Raw genomic sequence first — 25,901 nt, 5'->3', positions numbered from 1 at the left:
TTCTGAGAATCTTACATTGTTTCGCTATGACAATAAAGTATTGCAGATCTGTTTTCTCCTACAACAGAACCATACAGAATGAAGAAAACTATTTAGTTCATGATTCCCTGCTTTGGAGGGAATGTTCTTAGTGGCTACAAAGTGTCCTGACTCAGATGTTGGCCATTTCTCAGCAAATGTCCCAGTTTTCCAATAAGAAAAGGGTGATAGTTTTATTTTTGTGCAGTGCTGTGAAACTAATGAGTAAAAATTGTTAGACAAGAGGTAGATATTATTATTAGAAGTCTAACTGTAAACAGGAAGAGCCACTGAGCCTCTAATCCTACTCACTAAGCTTACATGATTCTTAAGGGAGGAAACCTGCCAGGAGTTTGCTATTGGCCTGCCTCAAAAATTACACTTACTGTCTTTTAAACCCCTGATGCACTACTCCTTTATTTATAGGTCTGGCTAATGCAACATTTAATAGTTCTGCTGCCATTGAATTTACCACCAATTCATCAGTGACTAGAACTCTGAGCAGCCTCCTTGTGGATTTCAGAACCAGAGATGAAGATGCTGTTTTGCTTCGGGCTATGGAAGAAGTGGACTCCCTCCAGATAGCTATTAAGAACTCCTCCTTGCTTGTTGACATCAGGAGTGGGAATAGTATTGAAGGTGTCAGCTTCCTGAGTCAGAATGCTGTCACGGATGGCTCCTGGCACACGGTCTCTGTGGCAATGGAGGAGCCTTCTGCACTGTCTTCCAGATGGGTGGCTCATTTGGATGGGTCTGCTAATATGACTCTGCAGGGAAATGCTGGGAACCTGGACTTCTTAAAGAACAATGCACTGATTGTTCTAGCTGAAAACTTCACAGGCTGCCTAGGACAAGTGAAGATAGGAGGGATCTACCTGCCATTCACCTCCTATCTCTCATACCCTCAGCCAGAACAGTTTCAGCAGTTCAGCAGAAGAACAGTCCAGCTAGGCTGCACAGGGGCTGATGTTTGTGCCTCTAGCCCTTGCCTCAATGGTGGCACCTGCGAGGACTTGTTCAACTCCTTCAGCTGTGCCTGCAGTGCTGGCTTAGAGGGACTGCTGTGCGAGTCCAATATTGATGACTGCCAGTCAAGCCCATGTGTTCATGGGAACTGCTCTGATGCACTGGCAGATTTTCAGTGTGAATGCTTCCGGGGATACATTGGGAAGAAGTGTGACATCAATGTGGATGACTGTGTGCGGCACCAGTGCCAAAATGGAGCTACCTGTGTTGATGGGGTTTATGGCTACTCCTGCAAGTGCCCAGCGCAGTATTCGGGACCTCGCTGCGAGTAGGTAGCGTGCTTGGTTTGAATTGGGATAGAAAAGCCCCCATATAAATAGGACTTTTACTTTAGGGCACTTGGGGAATTTTTTTAATAAGGTTTATATTTGTAGCATTTGAAATGATTTGGAAAAATTCCAGCTTACTTTAGTTACAAAGATACGGTTCGTATCAGTAAAAGGAAGTGGGAATCAACATATATGTTATTTAGACTTCCATCCACTTGTGCTGTTTAAACCGAACATTGAGCTCAATATTTAAATGGTTGAGCTTCAGTTCTCAGATCTACCTGGGTTGAATTTCCTCTTCTTTACTCCATTTCTGCTGCAGGTAATTATCTAGTGCTTGCACATATTCTATGTGCAGTACAAAGTCCTTTTGGGGGGATGCTTAAAGTAATATTCCATTACTACGGATAATTTCTGAGGCTTTTCCATACTCAAATTGTATCCAAGTCCTTCTAAGAAAAACCAGTGACTGTGCATGTGACCCCTGCTGGCCCAGTCTCTGCTGTACCTGAGAACATTTTTACCTTCCTCACAACTGATGGCTTTAAAAGTGATCTGTTTTTCCAGATGGCCGTTCCCACCTGAGCAGTGTGGTAAGAACTTCACATGTCTGAATGGTGGCAAGTGCATCACTGAGACCTGGGGAGCCAACTGCACTTGCAAGCCAGGTTTCACTGGAAGGAAGTAAGTGTTATTCTTCTGATGCAATGCAAAGGAGCTTCTGCTCAGATTTTTCCATCCATGGGATAGCTAACAAGTTCAAACACTTCATTTTCTCATACATCCTTTTGCCATTCAAACAACTCCTCCAAACTATAAACTACTGTTTATTTTAGGTGAGTTTGGTATTATACTGTTAACAGTATCAATTTTCACAGCATGAACCACTTCCAAGTATTTCTTTTGCCTCATGAGGACTCATTAACTGCACTAGAGAATCATACTGGCTTCAATCTTACAGAAATGACAAATGGAGGGATTAATATGTGTAAAACTTCCACGTTGCTGAACCCTGGAGAAAGTACCTAACAAAGATGTAACAGGAAGTTTTCAGATAAATGAGTTTTTGTAGACTGTTTGATCTTTTGTTCTATGACACAATGACGTATGTGAGAAATTTCGTTTAACTCTAATAGCTTTTCCTTTCCAGTTGTCAGATTAATATAAATGAATGTGATCCAAACCCTTGCCAGAATGGAGGTACCTGTCAAGACTCTGAGAACAAATTCAAGTGTTTGTGCAGTGCCAGCTACACTGGAGAGCGCTGCGACATTAACGTAAGCACTTCGTTCCCTTTCTTTTCGGAAGCTCCTGTCCGTTCTTCCAAACTTTGAGTTTTAGAGGCATCAGCAGTAGGCTTAGCAGAGTCCTTGGGTAGCAGGGTATTAGTGAAACTGCCTGAGTGCTGTGTGTCTTGGTAAGCATGCTAGGAGCCAAAGAAACTTGATATGTGAAATAACAATTTGGCAGTGCTGTTGTGTGTTAATCTTCCATGTTTAACAGCAGCAAATACTTCTCAGTATCCACGTAGGCAGCCAGATGGTTTATGGAGCTGGCTCGTGGACTTTCCTTAGATTGGTGGTACTTTGGACAATAATCAAGCTACTGCAGCTGGACCTACAAAAGAAGATATTACTTATATCTGCCTTATGTCCATAGTGGTGATACAAAAGGAAAATGAGATATTCTAGTCATGTCCTTTTCAAATGAGAGCAGTGAAGACAAATTTGATCCAAAGTTGGAAATGACCAGCAGCAAATGTAATGCTTGTGGAGTGCTAAGGCTGTTTTACCTTCATAATGTAAACGAGGTAAGAAGAGGCAAGAATAGGGAGGACAAGTTGACAACGAATAGAAACTTCCCCCTTTTACAATAAGTAGGAAGCTACTGGATAATACAAAATGCACAATTTGCAAGAAAACCAGAAGCGATTGATGCAGCTGAGTTCACAAGGTGTGATAGAGATGTGCAATGCACCAATAAGTAAGATAGTGTCTCAACTGTTAAGAAGTTAACGTTAATTTTTATTTTACTCCCCCCTTTTCTATTCACCACCTTTGCACTCCCTCTCACAGTTTCTTGGACAGTGGAATTAAAGCTGGCATTTTGTCCTCAATGAGCTTAGTTACAAAGCAGCTTCTCTCTCCAAAGATCGTGTTCGGTAGAAATTTCTTTGGAGATGGCAGTCAGATGAAATCAAGGTGAATATGATACAAAAGAAAAAGGAGCATGCTTTTTTCTGCTGTGTGTACTTCTGCCTGGATGGGCAGTTTTTGTGATGCTTTTCTTTTTCTGCATAAGCAAAGCATTGCTGTTTGAGACTGGGATCCTTCCTGTGCTGAAGTTGTTAGATCACACACTTGCTTTTTGTCTGTGAAGCCACTGCATGGGCAGGTAGCTTGTCTGGTAACCTGGGAATGTACTAACCCGTACTGCATGGAACAGGCTGCGCACCAAGGTGGAGTCTGCTGCTGTTGCTGTTGCTAAGATCTATATAATGCATGTGCCCTGAGGTCACTCCTGATGTTTCCCGTTTGCATGCATAGACTCCTTCAGTGATCTGTCTCTTCTGTCCCAGGACACTTGTAGATTCCTTGGGTTCATTTTCATCACATCCACTGCTTTCTGCAGAACAGCCTTTTTCTTCTTTAAAGGACAGTGCATGTGGTGGGGTCAGGGAGGACAGGCTGTGGCTAACAGGCATGTATGCTGTTAGTGGCAGTTGTAGAAGCAAAGGCCTTAGCTGCATTCTCTTGCTCTTCCTCCTTCCCACCAACAGCAGTGAGTAAGGAGCACACAACAAGCAGTGGGGCAGGCTGCTAAACACTCCTGTAGTGCTGGTAAAGTGCAACTAATCTGCATGCTGGTGCAAAACTAGAACTAACTGCTAGTGCATGGCTTGAATCAATTTAAGTAAACTTCAGTCATTTGAAAATGGAAGAAGGGCTTCCAGGTAATCTGGGAATAGCCCTTCTGTCATGTACTGCTGCATGACATGGGCAGAGACTGCCATCCAAAAGCAGCAAATAATCGAGCTGGGATTCTTGGCACGTAGCACTTTTAACAGTGAGAAATCTTTCTTGTTTTTAGGCTTACTGTTAAAGGTTTCTTTAATGATAAAAATTCCGCATTTAAAAAAAAATTCTTTGTTGTTTCCTGTCACCTTAATTCCACCAGTATCAGAATGCTCACTTGACTACATTTCTCTGCTCTGTACTTCGACCTTTGATCTTCCCCATCTTCCATCTGTGTACTGAACTTAACACCTGCCTTCCTGCTGCAAGCTGTCTTCAAGTCTGTTAGTATGTCTTTCTAACTGAAAAGTTTGGGGCTCACCATTCAGTATTTATATTATTTAAAATCTTTTGCTCTTGAATGTCATAAAGCTCATGCAAGATGGCTGTGCCTGTCCCTGGTTTTCTAACAATAAATCCTTTGTGTCCATCAGAGGCATCACTGAACTTCTTTTGATAGCATCCCCTGCTCGTGGAAACTGTAGTTTTACTGAGTAATTCATAGTTTGGTTTAACTTTAAAATATTTTTAAGAACTTTTTTTAAGTGATTTTTTCTGATATATTTTAGTCTTAAAACAGCTAAGAGGCTCCTTTAAAAGATTCCCACTGTAGATACTGAAAGCACTGGCACTTTTTTTTCCTTTTTTCCCCTCTATTCTGACCATTTTGAGTTGCTGGACAGGTCATTGTAACCACTGGAGTTTCATTGTTTCTCCATTAATTTCTTTTACAGAAAGGGACTTCAGGTGCTTTCTTCCCCTCCCCACTAATTGAAGTAGCTGTCCCTGTAGCCTGTGGCTCTTTACTGCTGCTCAGTATTGGTCTCATATTCATGATTCTCACTGCAAGGAAGAGGCGCCAATCAGAGGGAACCTACAGCCCAAGTCAGCAAGAAGTGGCAGGAGCTCGGCTGGAGATGGACAGTGTCCTAAAGGTGCCACCTGAAGAGCGGTTAATATAGGCACTGCCCTGGCAAGGCGGTACACCTGCAAGGTCTGCATTGACCTTGATCTTTTTCCAGCACTTGCAGCAGCAGATTCACTCTTATCTCAGTTTCCTTAAGGCATGAAGACCTGGACTTAGAAGTACAAGGCAGACTGTATATGTGGTGGCTGTTCAGCTGGTTTCATTTTGAGTCAGTTGCACACCACTGGCTCACAGTGGGCCTCTTTACTCCATTCTGTCCTGCCCCATGGGCTGTCCCATACTTTTACCTCAGTAAAAGCTGTTGAAGTGCACCAGCTTTGAAGTTCCTCTGGCTCCATTGCACTTTTCAAGTAGCAGTGGCATATTTAAATCTGCTTTAAAAGGTATGGTTAAATTAGGCACTAACTTATAGCTGATATTATCTGCTTGTAAGAAGAACTGGATAGAGGGTATTTATGAGTGCTTTATGTATGCTGCTCTATTTTTGTCAACTACTGAACTTACTCAAAGCTTCTTCAGCTCAGGCATGTGAGGTTTTCAAATCTGTTCTCAAAGCAACTTTCAACAGCAACAGCAGCTGTGACCTCCTGCCCTGTGATGGACACTGTTACAGGGAACTGTCACCAACTACTGAAATCATTGGTTTATGAAGTAATGTTAGACATTCCCATGGGTACCACACAACAGAGGTACAGTTGAAGCTTTGCAGGTTTGTGAACCAGTGCTGGAGCTACTTGCAGTGTCTGTTGCCAAATACTGAACTTAGGCCTTGCATAGGGAGAAGTGAGCAGGAAAAGTCACCAGACTGCTTCTGTATTGCTTGGACTCGTAGAGGACTGTGGTTCCCAACCAGTGAAAGGGGGCAGTTCCAGTCAAGCACTGCTGCTGTCACTCTTATGGTAGCTTAGAGAGAAGTTATGGGGACTGTGATGAGGGATATGAAATGCAACCTGTCTTCGTGGAAGCTCTCATAACACCCTCTTCTACCACAACAGTCTTTGTGGGCGCATCTTAGCAACTCCTCTGTTGTGGGAGCAGTTGGGGCTGCGGGGACTGCCCTTCTCCTTGCAGTGGGTGCAGCCACAGTGATTGCCATGAAGAGGAGGCGAGCAACTCAGGGAAGATACAGTCCAAGTCGGCAAGAAAAAGATGGGGCCCGAGTGGAACTGTGGAACGTAATCAAGCTGCCACCAACGGAGAGGCTGATATAAGAACCAGGGTCACAAGTCTTCCTCTAACCATCATGGAACTGCTGCAGCATTTCTGTCTTAAGTCTTGAAATGTGTTGGTTATTTGTTTGTTTGTTTTTTGTAGGACAGGTCTGTTCTGCTTTAAGCTACTTCACAGGACACAGGTAACTGCCTACTGTGAACCTGATAATATTCAACTGCTTGAAAGAGCTTGGTTAAGTTACTACAGCTCATCCCATAAAAGCTTTGTACAAAATTGGTCTGTGAGCAAGGACAGTGAAGTCCAGGGAGGAAAAAAAAAACACCCTTGAGAGGCTGCTGGAGGAGAAGTGATGGCTGTGGCACAGCAGAGGCAGGGTATGCAGAACTGCAGGTTGGTAAGTGAGGTGGTAGGGTCACGTAATGCTGCCAGCAGTGCTGACTGCCTCTGTCCCTCAGTCATCCAAGGGCTCGTATCTATAGTAACTGTCACTGCCTTGCAGTCAGTATAAACTGCACCAGAATGTCTAAGGGTGGGGAACAACCCAAACCCACAGTGTTAAGAATTCAACCCTCTTTCAAACAAAATATGTGCCTGTGCTCCCTCTGTAAATCCAGGGCTGGTGACTGACTGATGGAAGATAATCGCCAGAGCTGCTGCTGTCCTTCTGTAATGGCACCAGAGTTAAACACCAGTGTGCTATAGTAGACACTAAAATCTTTTCCTAAGATCAGACTGACACATAGGAATATATTAAGTGCCTTTTTAAGACTGAGTGACCAGTTACAGAATCACCTTCTGTGAAAGTAGAACATTGTGTGTAACCTCTGTGGTCAGACTTGACAACAGCACTCAAGTTATCCTGCTGGACACTTTCCCCCTCTCTTCCTACCTGTAGTATCTGCCATCCACACAGAGCAGACTGTTGTGAGTCAAGAGCTGCTATTACATAGCATGAGCACACAACGGCCCTTAGTCCTAACGATTTAATGTTTGAACATTAGCTGATGCTTGTGTGAAGAGGGGCAGGGGAGTTGTTTCAAGACCTGTACCCCTGTGGACAGCCTGGTTTGTGCTCATTGACACAGAAGAGTGGAATTTAAATAAATAATATATTGAACTTTAGTTTAAAACTGTTTTTGGGGTTGTAGCACAGCATTCATTTTCTTTTGCTCTAAAAAGGGATATTAATTCTGTTGCTTTACTTCCTTTGTTACTGTTTTAGCTGATGAGTGCACGATTTTTTTCCTTAAGCATGATGTGGTGAAGCCTGCAGAAAGAAATCCAGCAGAGCAGGCCAAGTAAGGCCTAAAATCAGGAGGCTTTCAGGATAGCTACTACAAGTATCAGGGAGAAATAATTAGAAAATAGTAATTTGGAGACAAAAAAAAAGCAGTCACTATTGATAAGCAGCATGTGAATCTGCACACATACCTAATGGCCACTAGAAGAGGCTGCTATCCTCTTACACTCTTTTTGCTCTCAGATTATTTTCTTTTCAAACTGTTGATTTTTTTTTCTGTAATTGTAAGCAAAGGGAAGAGACAAAACTGCTGATCAGGTCTGTCCAGTTAAGAACAGGACTTCCACATGTGTGCAGCTGTCAATGAGAGGTGAAGGATGAACATTTTGAAAACATAGAACAAAAGAAACCATTCCAATGGGGACAGTGTTTTAAATGTAAGGTCATTTCTCTAATATTTAGGAAAAGTTGATCCCACCCTGGCTGTGGTTTGGGAAGGAGCTGGAGATGGTACTGACACCTACAGGAACTACCTAATAGTTCAGGGAGCTTGCTGTCTATTCATTAGCAACGCTGCTGTTACTTCAAATGTGATTTGCTCTGTGTATTTTCCAGATGCTATTCAAGAAGGTCTGATGTACTTCTAGAATTGGGACAGTTATACTGTCCAGTCACCTTGCTACAGGGGAAACAGTTAAGCTGCACACCGTAAGAAAACAGTGAGTGCAATTTTCCCTGGCAGCATTTGGGCAACGGGATAAACAACTGAAGCTTTCAGTGGGCTGAGGCAGAGTGCCCCATGTCCTGCCACAGTCCTCCTGCATAACCTGTATTTAAATTGCAAATACGGGTGTGGCTTTTTCCTTCATCCCATAAAGCTGCAGCAAGATTAAAATATGCTTTGGTTTTCCTCAAACAGGCCTGATTAACCTCCAGGGCGCTGCCAGGAGGTGAGAATTACTGCTACTTTTTAGGTCTGCTCCATTCTTTTGTATTAAAATTGTGGAAAAATGAAAGCAGCAAAAGGATCTGAATGACCAGATTTTGCTGTAACCCATATTATGTGAGAAGAAAAACCAAATTATGTTGTAAGAACTATTATTAAGCTACTGGAATATCCTGAAAGGCAGTAAGTAGCTACACATACACATCCCCAGCAGCAGGCACCTAAAACCCAGCAAACTGCAACAGTGAATGTCTGCATCCCCTGCTGGGCCGGGCCCTCAGCAGGACTGCCCCTGCTGCTCCACGGCTGTACAGGATTAGAGCAGATGTTTGTATTTCAGCACCCAAAGCCAGTACTAGGAAAAGTGTAAAAAAACTTTGTCAGTGTCTTGAGTGTTTTTGCAAAATAATTTATGAAAGCTTTTTTTTTTTCCAATAATGAACCTAACTTTCTTTTGATATTTAATTTTTGAATATATTTTTTCACAAAACTGGATTTGCTGTAGTTAATTGTTGTGATCCTGAGTTCTTTTCTAATTGTAAACTTCATAATTTGTAAAAAATAAAAAATAAAAATAAAAAAATAAAAAATAAATTAGAATGTCCGTCAAAATATGTTTACAATTAAAAAAAATGCATAAAAATAGAGCTAGCTCCCATGCTCTGTGATTACTTTCTGGTGGAGCGTTAACTCCTCGGTTGCTGATTCTGGTCTGTAACAGAGCTGGCATCACCACGCGCTTTGGAGCTGCATCAATGAAGTTTTATCACAGAGAGATTCTGCCCCCAGCCAGGACTAAACTTCAAAGGAAGTTCACATTCAGCGTCTGGGAGAACATTTCCCTCTGTACTTCACGGCTCTCTCCCACCGCCGCTCCTCTCCTGCGGCGCCCCCTGCAGGGCTGCGCTGGTGCCTGCGCTCAGCCACGGCCTCGCGGGGATGGACACGGAGACGGGCGGTGCAAGGAGCGCCCTACACCATTTCCCCATACAGTCTTGGGAACTTCACTCTGCCGTGTCCAGCAGTAGTGCCTCAGGAGCTGCTGGTGGCATCCATCCCTGCTCAGCTGCAGCACAGCCACGAGCCCTTTCCTGGCAGGAGAGCTGTGAATGGACAGCCCAGTGAGAGCAGCCTGAACTGGAGCACCTGGAAAGGAGGCTAGAATCTGGAAATAAATGACTATAACCAAACCGACTGCACTGACTGCTTGTGAAGTGTCCCTGAGCAGAGCAACAAGCCAGAGCCACCTCTGTGTACCTGACACCACCGAGTGCTCCACCAGTTTGCTGCCACGTAACAGAAACACATCAGCATCCTGGGGTGTAACAACCAAGCATGAGGTAACTGCTGCAATAAACACAACCAGAGGATGAGACCAGAGACACATCATCACAGTGCTTGCTGCAGAGCAACGGGCCAAACTGAAATGGATTTAAGATAAGTTGTTTTAAGAGATGTGAAAAAATTCGGTGCGTGTTCCTGAGAAGATGATTCTCAGTCTTTCTTTCTGAGAAAACACACTCGGTTTCTGGCAACTTAAGCAAACATTCCACAGAAAATTAACTCACTGTAGGCACATGCCCTTGCTTCAGCTTTATGCTTCCAGTAAAAGAGTGGTGAGACTACACAAAGCCTCTATAGTCTGCCAAAATGTTTAACTCTCTTCAAGCAATTAATTTTACAGTGCTACAGAGTGAATCGCATGCTCACGTTTGTTTCGTGATGCCAATCAATCCTCTGCACCGTTGGCAAACGTGGGCACAGGATTAGCACAGACTGAGCACAGTGGAACCAGGCACATCCCAGGGTGGGAATTCCTCTCCTACACTGCCACAAACTCCTGCAGTTCCTGAAGGACACTGTGGGACCAGAGCAGCTCCCATCACCACCACTTCACAGTGCAAGAATTCTTAAAAAATGCATCTGTTAACCTCCAACAGTCACAAGTAAAACAAAGACTTTTCCAAACCTGGACGTCGGGAGGAGCAGCAGCTAAAGGCTTCTTGTTCACTGCTGAGCAATGAAATCTGCCACTGTTGGAAAAAGCACTTTGGTCATAAAGCCTAAAGGGTAAGCACAAAATGCATTAAAAATTACAAATAATAAACCAGCATTGATCCTGTCATGCAAATGGGTGCACTCCAGGAAACGTTCATCCATCGTTTACTCAGTGCTCCCCTGGAGGCAGCATGGCACACGTTCCTGCTGACCCACGGACACGCTGCTAGGGCTGGGGAAGGGGACATCACTTCTCCTGAACTCATTTGTGACTGACACACTCTAAGCCCCTGAACAGAAAGAAAATGGAGCACGTGTCAACCTCCTGTTCCAGTTCTTCACACATGCAGCCCATTCAGACCATTCATTACAGGTGAGAAAAAGATCAGAGTGTGGCACAAAAAGGAAGAATCAAAAAGAAGAACAAAAAGATGCGGAATTCAGACGGTGCTATCACCTGCAGAACCGCCTGGTGCCTGCACCTGTCCGTCACGAGTGAGGAAGTTTCTTTTCCATCTACCTCACACTAAAGGAAATCTGACAATTCCAGACTGGATTGCGATATGTTTGCACTCTGCACAGTACAAAATGAAATGGAGCTATTGTCTTTGACTTCCAATATTTTACTATGCAATGCTAAAACCATCTGTCTTCCAACACAAAAGAAAATACAAATTCAACTGAATGGCTTGTAAGAGTAACAGTGCTTTACAGAAACGTGATAGTAATGCAACACTGTGGTCTTTCTCAAACTGTTGGCATTTTGGATATTAGGAGTCATCTTCTTTTGTATTGCACAGACTCAAACGCATTGACAGCCATTTTCATACACTACAGTAAGAAAACCTCCGTGATTATAGGAATAAAATAGATACACTGGAAATAATTCAGATAAAGCTTACAAGAAATTCCCCGTGTGTCCAAAACGATTTCCTTTATCGAAGGCTCAATGGTGATGTGATTACCTCTGTGGAGTAATGTTTTAAATTGGACTCTGCCCAAATACAAAACAAATCCAAAAAAAGCACCACTTAAGAAAAACAGAAATGATCACTGCAAAGACAGCGGGTTTTAAAGGAGTTGCAAAGATGAAATTTCTAGAGAATACTATTGCCACAGATAAGTGTCTTAGAAAATCAGAATGAACGTACCCTTTAACCTTTTCATCACATTTTTGTACTTGGTGACCTCGCAGTCCTTTTCATGGTCCAGTTAGCGCCTCGTTATCCCAGCAAACGGTTCTCATCAAAAGCAGGATGAGGATTGTGGTTTTTAAGACAGGCTGGAGGAGTGGAGAGCCTTGCAGACCAGAATGAAATCCCACTGCTTCAAGGTAGCAGTTAGCACTTCTGAAGTCCAGCAGTGACAGGCAGCTGTCAGGGATCGGCCTTCCAGCATTGCATTACTTACTCAGCTCCACTCGAGTCTGATTTCTGTCTGCACAGACAAGCACTGCAGCTTTCATGCAGCTGCACTTGGGCCATCTCGTCAGTACAGTGGCATTTAACTCGAACTCATGAGCCACGGACTTTTATACTCCATTTTTTCTTTTTTTTTTTAAATAAGACATTGGTACATCCCATTCACATACTGCCATCTATAATGTTTATATATACTATTAACATACACATGTGAGAACTAGGATACTTTTTATGGACTCTTATTTTCTGATAAATTTAAACAAAAAATAATCATACAACAACAAAAAAGTAAAAAAGACAAATACAAACAAAAAAGAAAAAAAAAATCAATTGCTGGTGTTTCCAGTTTCCCAACAGGGATGCAGGACCAAACCCTGAGCAACTGCTCTGTGCTATGCTTTTGTTTTAATGAAGAACTATGACAATCCTACACCAGAGGTCCCTATTACCTCTCAGTGTCAGCGCACTGGGGGAGGGAAATGAAAAATCTGCAACAAAAGTTCACCCAACAGTGTGACCTAAATGAAATCTGCCAGGACCAACCTGGAACCCAATGGATTATTAACTCAGAGCAGCCCAGAAATCTGCGTTTGTTTGCTGCACTCTATACAGCAAAGCAAAATATTACAGCTATGTATGCAACACAGGAAAAACAGCCGTTTCCTCAGCCATTCAGAGGGGCAGCAAGAAAACACGAGTGTGGTGTGCTATGTCACACTGCTGGCTGCACCGAGGGCTGAAGACAAGGAGTAACTTCCAGTAGTACTGGTGGAAAAGCTATACGTGGAAAACCAAGCCAAATCAAAGCAAAACCCAACCGCCTTCATGCTTCGGTCAGTGCAAGAATCACGGGTGTGTTTAGTTGCACAAAGTGAGGCAGCAGTTGCAGGGATCAGGACAACACGGGAACTCCCCAGCAAATCAAATCCTGGGCAAAAAGCAGTGGTGTGAATTGCAGCATGGTGATGGTCCTGCAGCCATAAAAGAAATGCTTGGTTGTATGCTGGCTCAAAAAAAACAAAAACACTCTCTGTCCATTCCAAAGGGACATCAAAAGGACATTGGGAACATTACTCAAAGGTTTCCCATTGCCTTCTGAGCTGTTCAACCTTACCTGGTGTGGATGACACATCTTGCTTGGTCTTTTTTAACAGATCTTCAAATGGATCTTTTGTCTCCTCAGATTTTGAGGACAGTAACACTGACTCTAAGCCCTTAGCTGGCCTGGAAGGGATCAAAGGGGGTTCGTTAGACAGAAGAGCTAGTGCTTGTTTGGTATCTACCTTGGAACTGGACTTGCCCGCCTGCGACGTGCCGGTTCTAGAAGGACCACTTAAACGTGCTGGCTGTAGAGAGCTCGCTGGAGAAGGGCTGTGGCTCTGCAGCAGTAAGGAGCTAGCTGGTGACATCGCTGCAGCCTGGCTGAACAAGTTAGGCATGGACAATGTTGAAATGTTTGGTTGAGGTCTGTGTGGTGGGTAGAAACTAGAATTAGGTGTTATGAAGCTAGAACTATAAGCATGACCTAAGGTGGGGGTGAAAGAGCCCCTTGGGGGCCTAACAAGAGACACTGAAAGGGTTCCTGGCGCTGTCTGTGTAAATGGATTAGGAGATGCCTGTAAAAAAGGTGGCAGTGCTGGGGAGGGATAACTGAGTGATTGGACAAATGGCACAGCTGGAGGAGGCACAAAGTCACTTGCTGCCACTGATGCAAAGCCAGCTCCAGAAGGTGGAGTGGCTGAGCTCTGCAGGCTGTGGGAGCCTTGCTGGGGGCCACTGCTTTGCCAGCTGGCTGTTCTTAATGGATCCAGCAGATTCAGAAGATAGTCACTTTCATTACCTGTATTATCTGTCTTCACCTTGACAGGTTGGAGCATCTCTGCAGTGCCGGTAGCACTGGACAAAAGTTGAGATGAACAAGAGGAATAATTTACAGACTGCTGGGCTTCAGATTCTAAGGACGACCTAGCAGCTCCAAAGGGCTCTGGGATAAGATCTGAAACCAACTGGCTACATCCTGCAGTGTGAGCACTGAGAATTTCTGTTGGCCCGGCTGGAGTCTGATGCTTGGAAGCCCTGGGTGCTGGCGGTGGGGGCACTATTCCCAGTTCTGGAGTCTTTCTTCCCTGTGGCCTGGGAATGGTGATGTTCCCTTGAGCAGCAGGATTTGAGTCAGCCTTTTCTGCAGGAGTCGGAACGCTGTCTCTGCTCCGGGGTCTCCTCGTGACTGGCAGTACATTACTGAGTGCAGTCAGGGGCCTTTCTGGTGAGCTTTGGGAGTACTTGGTAGGAATAGCCATGTCGTCATGACCCATATTCCACAGCTTGTTGTAAGGGTGAGACAGCTTCATGGGGGGCACAATCCTGTTTCTCTCAGACCCAGCAAGATCCATTCTCTGCAAGAAAACAATGTTAACTTTCACTGATGTCCTCTCAGCATGGATCAGCCTGAAGACAGGCTGCTCAGCTATGAGCGGAGGAAGGTCTGTCCACAGTGCAAACCCTGAAGGGAGAGGGACTACTGCACACAGCCTGCAAGGACAGGCAGGAAAGCAGAAGCAGAACTCTACAGTTTTAGTTCCAGCTCTGCCTCTAATAAGTTGTTCAGCTGTGATACACTGTGGCACCTGTTGTTAGCTAAGGAGCATCCATCTATATCTAAGGTACAGAAGTGGAAAAACCTGAACTGCTGTACAGAAAAAGCTGTCAAATGAAATATCTGGATGTAATGCTAAATTAAATATTATTTTCAGGTAGGAATGACTTTCCTATCCTGTCAGAGTTTGTCACTTTCTCAGCTGCATATATTCAGTGAAGTGCATAAAGAAGATTCCTCTTCAGCAGTCTAGATTGTCCAACTGATATTTCAGTGAAAAAAGCTATGGTTTTACAGCTGAGTCTCATTTCAATAGTTTCTTAATTCAGAAATGAAGTCTGAAACACATGGACAAATAGATGCACCTACTCGAGAAAATATCACTCAAGGAATAATGGAAGACAGACAACCCGAGTTCTGTGCAAATTTCCCCAGGGCACATGAAACCCTGTCCAAACCTGGTAATCAAACGTGCATCGCTGATCTCCCTCTTCTTTAGGAGTCCGCAGGTCTTCCAGGCTCTTAGCCTGGCTGAGGGGCTGAGGCTGTGTTTCAACTTCTAAGTTAGGGAAAATGTCTTCAAGGAGGTTGATTTCTGTGGCGTTGCTCGAGAGGAGAGGGCTTGGAGGCAGAGGCTCTTTTGCCTTTTCTGGACTGACAACCTCTTCCCCATCAGCACTATCAGATTCTTTCAGAGCCCGGTATGGCTGAGGCCTACAAGACAGGGAAACAAAACTCATGCTGTGTATGACTGTCTTACCCCTATTTTTGAAAACAATTATTTACCAAGGAGCTGGATGGCTTTACAAAGTGCTTTGGGGTAGCAAAATGCAGCACACAGCATCTCATGAGCAGCAGGCATGTGAACAAAGTGAACGAGGGCAGGACACACGAAGATGACTTTGGCACTCGAGTTTTCAGAAGGGAAAAAAGATGGAAGATGGAAGCACTCAGAGGAAAGCTGTGGTGATGCAGTTACAGGCTGATAAGCCAAGTCTCCCAAAGCAGGAAGAGCTGGATGCCAGCTCTCTGCTGTGACAGCCTGGCCCTTCCCACCCAGGCAGATGGCTGCTCCCGAGCTCGGGCCTTGCACACAGGAAGGCAGAGCAAGCACACCACAAAGTGCTCGTGTTCTGCAGGCACTTACATTCTCAGTTTCAAGCTAACTCAGCACAAAACATAATTCAGTGTTTTTCTGCAATAATTGGGAACACTGTGCAGAGTTCCAATGTTTGTACTGGTGTCATGTTATCAAGAAACAACACAATCCATTATGGAGACACCTATTTTACATTTACAGCCAAGGCCAAGTTAGCAAGCTGCTTTTCTTGTACGTACCTCAGCAAAAAGAAATGAACAGCAGCAGATTTGCATATAGGTTCTGTGTACAGAGAACAGCAGCATAATGCACATCCAATTAATAACAAGAAGTGACATACATATCTGCAGTGACTGGCATTTGACTGGCAGTCAATTTGACTGTGGCATTTAAACAAGGTTTCAATTAAAATGAAATACGTGTGAGACCTCCAAAGCCAAAGATGATATGGAAGAACCCTCCTCTTCTTTCCATATTTTATCATAATACATTCTTATCACGCAAATTTATAAACAGTCCTTACTTCCTTCATCAACACATAAGTAGTGGGCATTCAGCTGGCAACACTAGGATGCAATAATGTAAGTACAAGACAGATAGCTGATGGTACACGTCCTCAGAAGAGGGTGCTCTTGCAAATCGTGATTGTATCTTTAATCTCTCACACTCTGTGTGCTCATCTGCTGAGCATGAAATCACACTGCAAAAATACTGAAATGCTGAAGAACCCTGCACACAAACCCAGCACACAGCTTGCCACCCCCTGCGTAGTCCAGAGCCCCTGGAGGACCTCTGCATGGTGACTCCTCCGAGCCACTGAGGAGTCAGTGCCTGGGAGAACAAGCAAGTAGAGCTGGAAAAAGCTGATGACTGCACTGAAATAAAGCTCACAGGACAATCCAAAAAGCACAGTTAGCACTGTACAAGGAAGAATGGCAGAAGGGTTGGACAGGAACACAAGCAGCACACTGCAACAAAGGGCAAGTGGAAGGGTGCCTCCTACAGAGCTCGACTCAAACGTAATGCAATGAGCTGTGCATTACTGCACACTGTTTCATGCAGAAGCATACTTTTGCATGCCTTTAAATATGAAAACAAGCAGGAGAATGCAGAACATTCATCAAGTGCTGTACAAAGACTGCAAGACCATTTCCAAAATTGCAAGTATAGGAGCAGGCATCCTGACCAATGCAAAAACCACTGTTTGAAGACTGAATTAATACACTGAAAGAGTAAAGGATAGACCATTCAAAAGGAGCAGAGAAGAAAAAGTTTTCAGAGAAGCCAGATACAGGATCCTCTTCCTGCTGAAATTCATCATCAGAAGAGTCCTCAGAGAGGAAGACTGTATAGTGTCGCATAGGCTTTACAAGGCTGAGGGAAACAGGGAGAGAAAAGGAAGTTATCAAGTTGTCACATTGCAAGCTGCAGAGGAGAGAGAAAACCAAGTGATTCGTAGGCTCTAAGTAATTTCTGAATGTGACTGACTGCCACTGCAAAGAGCTCTGCAGACACGTGTTGAGCTGTACTTTCCAGGCAGAAAATAAAGCTCTTCTACAAATGTCCAGGGTTCTCTGGTCAGGTAGGGTGCTAAGAGCTGCAATCAGATCTCTGCTGCAACAGAAGCCAATACAAAAACCCGCAGTTCTGCCCACAACATTTTGTCAATCAGATATCAATGAGAATATCCCAGCTACTGTGCTGAACCAAAATGTACATCGTGACTGACAACTGAGATGGGAGCTTAATTTCGCTTCTAACTCAGGACCACCATAAAGTTTGTTATTTCTGTGTAAGCAGCATCAGGCTCACGGTATGGAACAAAGGATAGGCCACGACTCTGTAAGCAGTGCAGAACAATGGCAACACATCTGCACGGCACAGATGAGAATACACTGCAGAAGAGGACCAAAAGCACAGGAAGAAAAGGAATTTGTCACCCTTACAGTACAGATACAGTTGCTCCTGTATTCACAACCAACCTCTGCCGTTACTTAGTTCTGTGCTCTAATTGTTAAAGAACAGTGTAACTGTTCTGAGAAACAGACCCGAACAGCAGGTCAGAAATCGGGAAGTTGGACACTGCAAGCGACAGCTCAGAAGGGCCCGAACTGCCACCACCAATAAATGTTACTCACAATCAGGTCAGAGCTAATTAATAAAAAGTCTAAAATAGCGGTGGCAGCAGATGCAGCTGATAGTGTTAAATCATAGTCTGTGGTGCTCCAATTAAAGCTGTTGCATAGCTGTTCTTTTCGTCTCATGCTATAATAGGCATCCAGGGAAAGAGGGAGCTGCCACTGAATTAGGAAAAAATTGCCTTTTTTTTTTTTAAACTTTTTATTTTTCCCCTTTTTACTAAAAGAGAAACTGCTGTCCAAAGGTTTCCACGTGCATTAAAAAATCCATCTAAAACAGACTTAGAAAGCAAAGATGCTTAAAGAGCACCACAGAATTGGAGGGGTTGGAAGGGACCTCTAGAGATCGAGTCCAAACCCCAGCATACTGATCTACATATTAGAAGATACAGATATATACATATTTGAACTTACGTATGCACATTCTGCCTTTCTCTGTTCGGAAAATGTAAATTAAGATTTAATACGACTCAATCCAATTCAGAATTGCTCTCCAGAAATGGAGGGCAGTACTGCTGAGCGCCCGCGCCGCGTGCAGGGCGCGCTCAGAGCTCTGTGTGCCTTCAGAGCACAGCACAGTGAAACGAGCTCTGCAGGAATAAGGCAGGATGCCTTCTGCTAATCCATCAGTCGCCCCTCAGCGCAGATCAGTGCAATAAGATTGCATTTGTAGTAAGAAAATATGCACTGCTTTTGTTGCTGTTGCAACACTCCTGGAAGTGGGATCTCCTAATTAGGAAAAAGAAAGCGCTTCAGCCTCGCTGTCAGTGTGCTCCAGAAGAGGTTTTGGCCAAAGAGAAGGGATGAACAGTTTAAAATTGGCCAAGTTTAAATTTTTTATTAGCTTGAGGCGGTGGAATCCAAAAAAAGCACCTATTCCCTCATTAACCCAATTCGCCAACTCTCCTGCAGTCTGCCACCCACCACTTGCTAGGATTTCACACACAAAGAGCTGTCTCTGAAAGGCAGGTCACAGCAAGCCCGGCTACACGGCAGCGCTGCTGCAGCCTCACAGGGAAGAAAGGATGTGTCCGTCACAGCTACAACCCTCATCATCTCCACATGACTGCACCGGCTCCTGCCTACCTAATCTCTTAGCTGAGTTACCATGCAGATGACTTGCTGATCTCTTTCTAATGTTTAGTTTAACATGTCTTCGGTTAGCACTAGCATATGACAGTACTGACAGCCGTGGCTGTTCCTTTTTAAATATCATGTCAGAAACACAGTGCTATAAAGCTGGGGATGCGCTCCATGGCGCTGCGCACCATTATGATGGTATGGGTTTCTTTTTTAATGAGGAAGATCTGCATCTCAGGAGCTTTTTTCATGTGTCAGGATGCATGGACAAATCAGCAGCACATCACACTGGCCAAAAATGAAATGCTGACAAATGTAGATATTTCAAATTTAATTGACACCTAAATGTACTTGAGATAGAAAAAATACATTCTGGAAATGTGAGTACAGGATTTGGATCTGGGCATTAATAAGGAGAATTGGGTAATAATTTTAAAAGATAGTTCTGTTATGAAAAAAATACATGTGTGTCTTTTATCAGCTGCTTTGCTTTTTCCTGATTACAGAGATGATGATACAGCAGAGCAGTGCTGGACCTGTGTTCACTGTTCTCCTGAAAAGGGCTCCCCGGATTTGAGGAAGGATTTGTGTTTTATGTTTTTAAGAACAGCTGTGCCATACTCCTGGGAATTAAGGACTCTGTCCCTCTTAGACAGTATAAAGAAAAGAATGAGGGTTTGGGATGCGTTACCTTTTTCTTGCCAGTATGAAATGAGACGTGGGCTGAGGGGATCAACCAGCAACACTCACTATGAACAAAGCACAGATTGATCACTGGGATTCCTTCCTGCACATTCTGAGCACTCAGTACACCTGAGTGTGAGCTCATAAAAACACCCGAGCTTTTTATTTTGGAAGGGGCACTTTGCATACTGTGCATTTTCACAGATGCAGAATAGTCTGGGAAAAAAAACAAATATTTGCATGAAGCATATTTTTAAATTAAAGCATTAAAAAATGATATCGTGAGTAATCCAATTAGACAGCAGAAGTAACAACCCGAGATCACTGTGAGCAGTAAGGGCAGGTGACTGTTCCCGAGTTTTACTCCACTTTCTACACATTTTCTGGAAAGTTGGAAAAAGGAACAAAGGATTTAAAGTGGGAACAAGCTGGGTGACACCTCTGCTGCTCTGACAGATCTACATGCGAGATTCTACAAAGCCATCTCACATCTTGTCCTATTCCTCAATAATAAGTACACATTCACCAATTTCCCCTACAGATATCACAGCAGTCTCTCTTCACAAAGGCAAGCTGCACACATTTGGTAGGTAGATGGCAGAAATAAGCACCAGAACCAAAGTTACTTGCAAAATACCCCACTGGAAAGCTGGGAGAGACAGGAAGGAATCTGGGAAGGCTCCCAAAGGTTCTTGCCTGGCCGTGTACAAAGAGCACGACTGCTCCCTGTGCCTGCCCCACTTGCTGTCCTTTTGCTGGGCCATCTGTTCTTGGCACCACCTTTACTGAACGCAGCTTTTTATAACTCTGTTTTCTCGTGGTAGAAGAATCAAAGCCATTCAACCAGTCTGTGTGCTGCAGTCTACAGGACTGTCCTTTGGATTCTGGCCAACCTTGTTCAAATGTGTACTTGTGGCTTCAGCTTTTTTCCTAAGCACAGACCCTTGCTTGAAGTGATGCAATAAAAAAACCTTTACAGTACACAAATTCTGAGTGGCAGAGCCTCGAGAGCCTGGTTACAATAACTGGAAGTTAATGGGCTTTATAAGCCTGTATCATTTAACACAGCCATCATGCTGACTTCATGCTAAATTCAGTATAATAACCTACTATTGCACTGCAGCCTCATTTCATTCATATGATATAAGAGAAAACCATTAGCTTCTCGAAGTCCTACATGAGTTCTGGGAAGTCATAATGAACTGCTGCAGCACTGACATGGGTTTAGCCAGCCCAAGACCCTTCTGACATGCTGCTAATTGTGAGCCTGACCCTCTGATTTCCTATTTTAATTTCCTCCCACCCTGCATGCCCTGGATGCCAGCTCCTCAGTAAGCCACTACTTAGAGAACAGATCCTAGAGACCTATTCTACATTTATAGGAAATCTTGCTGTGGTGTAAAAGAGAGCTCTTAAAAAACTGCTTATCTGTTAAAAATGCAACACCTTATTTCTGTGAACAGCTAATTTGTGTTTAAGGAGGTATGTCCCACATGTTTAGTACTGCCTCTGATGGTAACCCTGCGTGCTCTGAGCTTTCAGGTTCTTCCTGCCACCTTGTAACACAATCATTTAAAAAATATATGTTTGAGATTTAATGGATTTTGGAAGAATCTTTGTACATCATAAACCTTACTTTTTTATCTAATTGCAAAACAAAACCAAACCACCATGTTTCTATTGAAATGGGAAGAAAATCACTGAAAATCGTAATGGGGGAAAAACAATTCTTGCATCAGCTCTTCTAAACGTGGAGGTTTAACAAGATTCCCACTCTCCTGCATTTTAATCAAAGAAAATGAGTTAGAAAATGAGCGCACATATGCCCCAGTAATATTCCTTTGCACAGATCAATAGAACTGTCTCCTCTTCTAACTTAAGATACACATTTTCTAATATTGTAAGAAATGCATTAATAAATCTAACAGCTGAAAGCCCTTCATGATGATAGTTTACTTTTCAGAGGTAGCAGGCACCATCACACACAGAAAGGAACTGCACTGAAATGAGCTCACTTGAGATCTGTGCCACAGTGCCAGGAGCACGAAGCACGTCCCGGCCTGAGCTCATCACACTGCCTGGGAAACATCTCTGAAGCTTTCAGATGATCAATCACTCAAGGCCAAAAATGTAGTGCTAGTTTTAAATATAAAAAATAAATTTCTCCTGGTGCAGATGCTTCTCCTCACACGCAGATCCTACAGCAGATCCTAATCCTGTTTATTCAAAATCTCATTTTAAGGTGAACAGGAAGGAAGAAGGCAATCAGTGATTCTTCCTGTTTCAAAGGCACTGGCCTGAAGTTGTTTCTCTGACAAGACACTTCCACGATCTTTCAGATATTTCTGCCACCACAGCTAATTCAGGCCGCATCACAATTTTGCCAACAGTGGAAATTCAAAGTCTCATATACTTATATCTCCTGTGTCGAAGACCTACATCTGTCAGTGCCTTGAAGGTCACATTTCCTTCTCGTGCATCCCGAATCGTAGTTCTTGTCCTCCTGTCCTTCTAACTTGTTTTTATTAAAACTAACCCTGCATGTATTCTACAATTAACTGTCTGGAAGGAGTTCTGCACACATCTGTTTTGTCACCTGAAGCTGACAAAAGGAAGGGACGAAAATACATCAGTAGCTGCTACAGAAAATATCGACACCAGGGCAGGCAACAAAGTCCTGGCAGCAGACAGCAAGCACCAGTGGTTCTAGGAACATTACGTGGTTTTCTTTCACACTGATAAGATGGAAAAATCTCTCAGTACTAAAATGATCATAGAGAAAAATGCATCAGCTCTATAGCTACAAAGAACTGTCATTATCTCTGGTAGATTAACACCAATAATTTCCACACAAAAAAGAAAATAAATATATATATATATATAAAATGTGTGAAAACAGCTGAACTGTATGGACTCACTACAATTAACAGCTATTAAAATCAAGAAAAATAGTATTTGTAATTTAGCATACTACTAGCACTAGCATAAACGTTATGTCTGTCATTCATGCTTCTTTATTTCTGTTCTGACACTGCCAGGAACTGAACATAAATCTTATCAGGAAGTCACAATGGATTATCGAGCAGCTTCTGAACTGAAACATGTGTAATATTTCATGAGAAACACACACAGTGATTAAACTGACTCAGTTATCTTCACCTGGTATATCAACCATGCAGTCAGTCACATTAAACATGAGGGGAAAAATTTCAGTAATGTTTGTGCAGACAGCTTCCACCCTGCACAGCCCTGTGGCAGGATGTGCCACCTGCTCCACAAGAGGGCAACCAAATCCCACTGTAAGAGGAACAAATGAAGCTGCAGAATTTGAAGTCACCGTTCACTTGTAGCTGAAAGTCAGAATCCCACTCCATTCTAAAATGACTGGGAAACAAGCTCCAAGCATGAACCCTGGAAGGGGACTGTGGGTGGAGAAAATACCCAACCCTCCAGCTCTCCTTTCCTTATGAACACGGTGCCAGCAGTGGTATCCATGTGGGAGAAGGAGTGCTTAAAGAAACCAATTGTTTCTCCTTTCATGGGATTTTCTTCTCTTCAGACACAACAATTATCCTAGCATCTTGGGCATCAGCTAAAGCACTCAACTTTACTGAGAATAAAGCCAACACAGGCTGGACCAGAGGCAAGTAATTCCAAGTGGCTGTGGCACATCCAACATGTGCAGCAGTTATGAGATCTGATGACTGATAAGGAATCTCTGTCATCAGAGCAACTGTCATCACCCCGAGAGACGCCCCGTACCAGGAGTGCACCATCACAATGCTGGGCATCTGCAAAGTGCTACTGCATGCCTTCTCATTCCCTCTCTAAAACGCCCAAAAGATCTTAAACGTTGGACTGTAGATCACTGTGGATTTGTAGTTGTCTTTTTCTTTTTTAATGTGTTATTTACAGTCTGCTAACATCGACACAACTGGAGAGGAGCTGCAAAGTACTTACTGTTCTGGACTAGCAATGGAAGTCCTTCGTCCTTCCACAGCAATGTTGCTCTTGGGTCTCTTAACGACATGAGGTCTTGGAGGACGAACCTATTACGTACACACACACAGAGACACTTCATCAGATACTTTGGCAAAATGGCAAAATATGCATAACTATCATTACCTTAAGGGGATCTCACATTCACAATCAGCTTTAAACTTTTATGCTTCGACAGTGTTAAAATTCATTGGTTTGGATGTAAACTCAGTGTCCCACAGTTTGTGAAAGGGGAAAAACCCACACGTTATGAGTGGCAAATGCAACATATATGCTTGCCACTGGCTATTAGCAATTCCAGTCCATGAAAATTTGCTCAACTGTCCTGTTCAGCACAGGCTAATTTTCTGATGAAATGGTTTCCCAATATCTTTTGTTGTCTGTAATAACACCCAAAGGTTTTCCATGGAAGGTGATGTTGCTGCCAGTTGAATTTTAGAAGTCAAGTTTAATTTACCCACATGAACTCCACAAGCAAACAAGCTAAACCTCAAGGAAAGGAATAAGCACACGTGATCACTAACGGGCAACACTGACACATGTGCCCACCTATATTAATGAATAATCCTGTTGGTGAATTTATTCCTCTGAGCCAAACGCAGGAATGGACACTTGCAGGGTCAGGATGCACAAACAACTCTCCAGTTCTTTCTTGTTTTTGTTGTGTTTTTTTAAGCACTACTCAACCTGGATTGCAGTCTGATTTGCTGACTCTGCTGAATCTCCAAAGCCCTCAACCAAGTAAGAAATACAACCCAACTTCTCCCCTCTTGGGCCCGTGATCCCTTTAATAGCCACACTGTTAAAGAAGCTGTTGCAGGCCTACAGTGCAGGCACTCTTTGGATGAGTGATGAATTTGTTTGCAACGAAAGTACTGGTTGTGCCCCCACCTCTGCAAGACAGCTGGGTTTTGGGTTTTTGTTTGCTTTCGTTTGGTTGGTTGGGTTCTGTTGGGTTTTTCTGTAATGCTTTAAGGAACATAGAGCTCAGATTCTCTAGCCAGGAAAAAGCCACTGAACTGTGAGCAGCGTTTGTGCACTGCACAATGGTATGCAGAAGTTAACAGCAAGATCATTGTATTGAATTTTCATTTCAAAGAAAAAGGTGTAGAGCAGACACGACGAAGAAATCCAGAGATGTACTGCCACCGATTCTCAGGAAAAAGAGTTTATATGAAGGTCAGAGGTGAAGGTCTTGAAGATGTCCCCCACACAAGGCTGTCTCTCACTACAATAAAGACAGCTTAAGAATGTGAATTTATGGAAGGATTAAGTTTGTGGCAACTTCAACTGAACTTGCAACGTGGTGAAACACGGGGAAAAGAACAACAGAGCTAATTAGAGCTGAGCTGTCAGAGTGCGGCTGAATGGCTCGGTGCCAACAAACAAAAGGAATGGGCTGGCAATCAGCAGGATCGATGAAGAACACTGCTTCATTAGGGCTGATAAAACAGAGTGAGCAAGAGAAAGAGTGCGTGCAAGGGTGGGGGGAGCAAAGCAAGGGAACTGGGTGGGGGGGGGAGAACAAGAAGGAGAAAAAGAGAGGAAAAAAGAAAGTTGTTTAATTAAATTTAGGCTGAAAGATGGTAATGCTGGCTTGTCATCATGCTGTGAACACTTTCACCTTTCGGGTGCTACCCTGGGGGAGCCATGGTGATGAGCAAAAAGATGAGAGTTTTGGATGGCTCCAGGGGCCACCAGACCAGTATAGCACAGGGTGACATGCTAAGTAGGATTTAGAGTACTGTTCGTGAGGGACTGCAGGAAAAATCAGGAATCAAGCCAATCCCCTGCTGGATTTTTAGCCAAGTAGGCAGGGTTAAATGCATATCAAATGCAAAAGTAGGAAAAAAATCCAATTACGTGAGCACAGAGCCTAGAGAATAAAGGTAAACATTCAGTACAGGGTTAAATGTGCTTATTACTGTCCCTATCAACTTTGTGAATAATTGTCATATACAAGTTTTGCTAATTGAATAAAGTTTCCAAACAGCTACTATTAATTCCAACAGATCTCTATTAATTGTAAACAACCACCCTCTCACAGTATCACTACAATTCATTTCCAAAACAACAGAATGTAAAGAACATATCTGTTCTGCTTCTTTAACCTTCTTTGGTTTGTGTTTTTGTTCTCACTATTAGCAATGACTCATACTGCAAGGACTAATTCCCACAGATTCCTTCTTGTAACTGATATAGCCTGAAAACAGAAACAATTTCTCAGCAATTCTGGCATTACGTTGACTTGCTTGGAAGAGCAGAGAGAGCT

General features: G+C 43.4%; 2 protein-coding genes across 8 annotated transcripts in view; one reads left to right on the top strand and one right to left on the bottom strand.

The window, feature by feature from the left end:
• Positions 1-6,807, top strand: part of CRB2 (crumbs cell polarity complex component 2) — a 35,288-nt gene extending 28,481 nt beyond the window's left edge. The window contains exons 10-13 of the mRNA XM_065737255.1: positions 445-1,312; positions 1,881-1,997; positions 2,464-2,590; positions 5,062-6,807. Coding sequence (XP_065593327.1) covers positions 445-1,312; positions 1,881-1,997; positions 2,464-2,590; positions 5,062-5,289 — 1,340 coding nt within the window. The 3' untranslated portion in view covers positions 5,290-6,807. The remainder of the gene's footprint in view (positions 1-444; positions 1,313-1,880; positions 1,998-2,463; positions 2,591-5,061) is intronic.
• Positions 6,808-11,120: 4,313 nt separating this feature from the next.
• Positions 11,121-25,901, bottom strand: part of DENND1A (DENN domain containing 1A) — a 163,701-nt gene continuing 148,920 nt past the window's right edge. For 4 of the 7 annotated variants that reach the window (XM_065737263.1, XM_065737264.1, XM_065737265.1 and 1 more), the window contains 3 exons: positions 23,591-23,679; positions 15,088-15,343; positions 11,121-14,429 (listed from right to left, as the gene is read on the bottom strand). In XM_065737263.1, coding sequence (XP_065593335.1) covers positions 13,104-14,429; positions 15,088-15,343; positions 23,591-23,679 — 1,671 coding nt within the window. In that variant the 3' untranslated portion in view covers positions 11,121-13,103. Of the gene's footprint in view, positions 14,430-15,087; positions 15,344-16,973; positions 17,103-23,586; positions 23,680-25,901 lie in introns of those variants that run through there. The other 3 variants (XM_065737268.1, XM_065737269.1, XM_065737267.1) reach the window with 2 other exon arrangements.

This window comes from Cyrtonyx montezumae, unplaced genomic scaffold (assembly GCF_038088225.1).
Source record: "Cyrtonyx montezumae isolate F1298 unplaced genomic scaffold, pur_monq_1.0 scaffold_20, whole genome shotgun sequence".
NCBI classification, from domain to species: Eukaryota; Metazoa; Chordata; class Aves; order Galliformes; family Odontophoridae; genus Cyrtonyx; species Cyrtonyx montezumae.
Note: the sequence above shows the minus strand (reverse complement) of the source record. Positions and strands in the feature narration are given on the sequence as shown.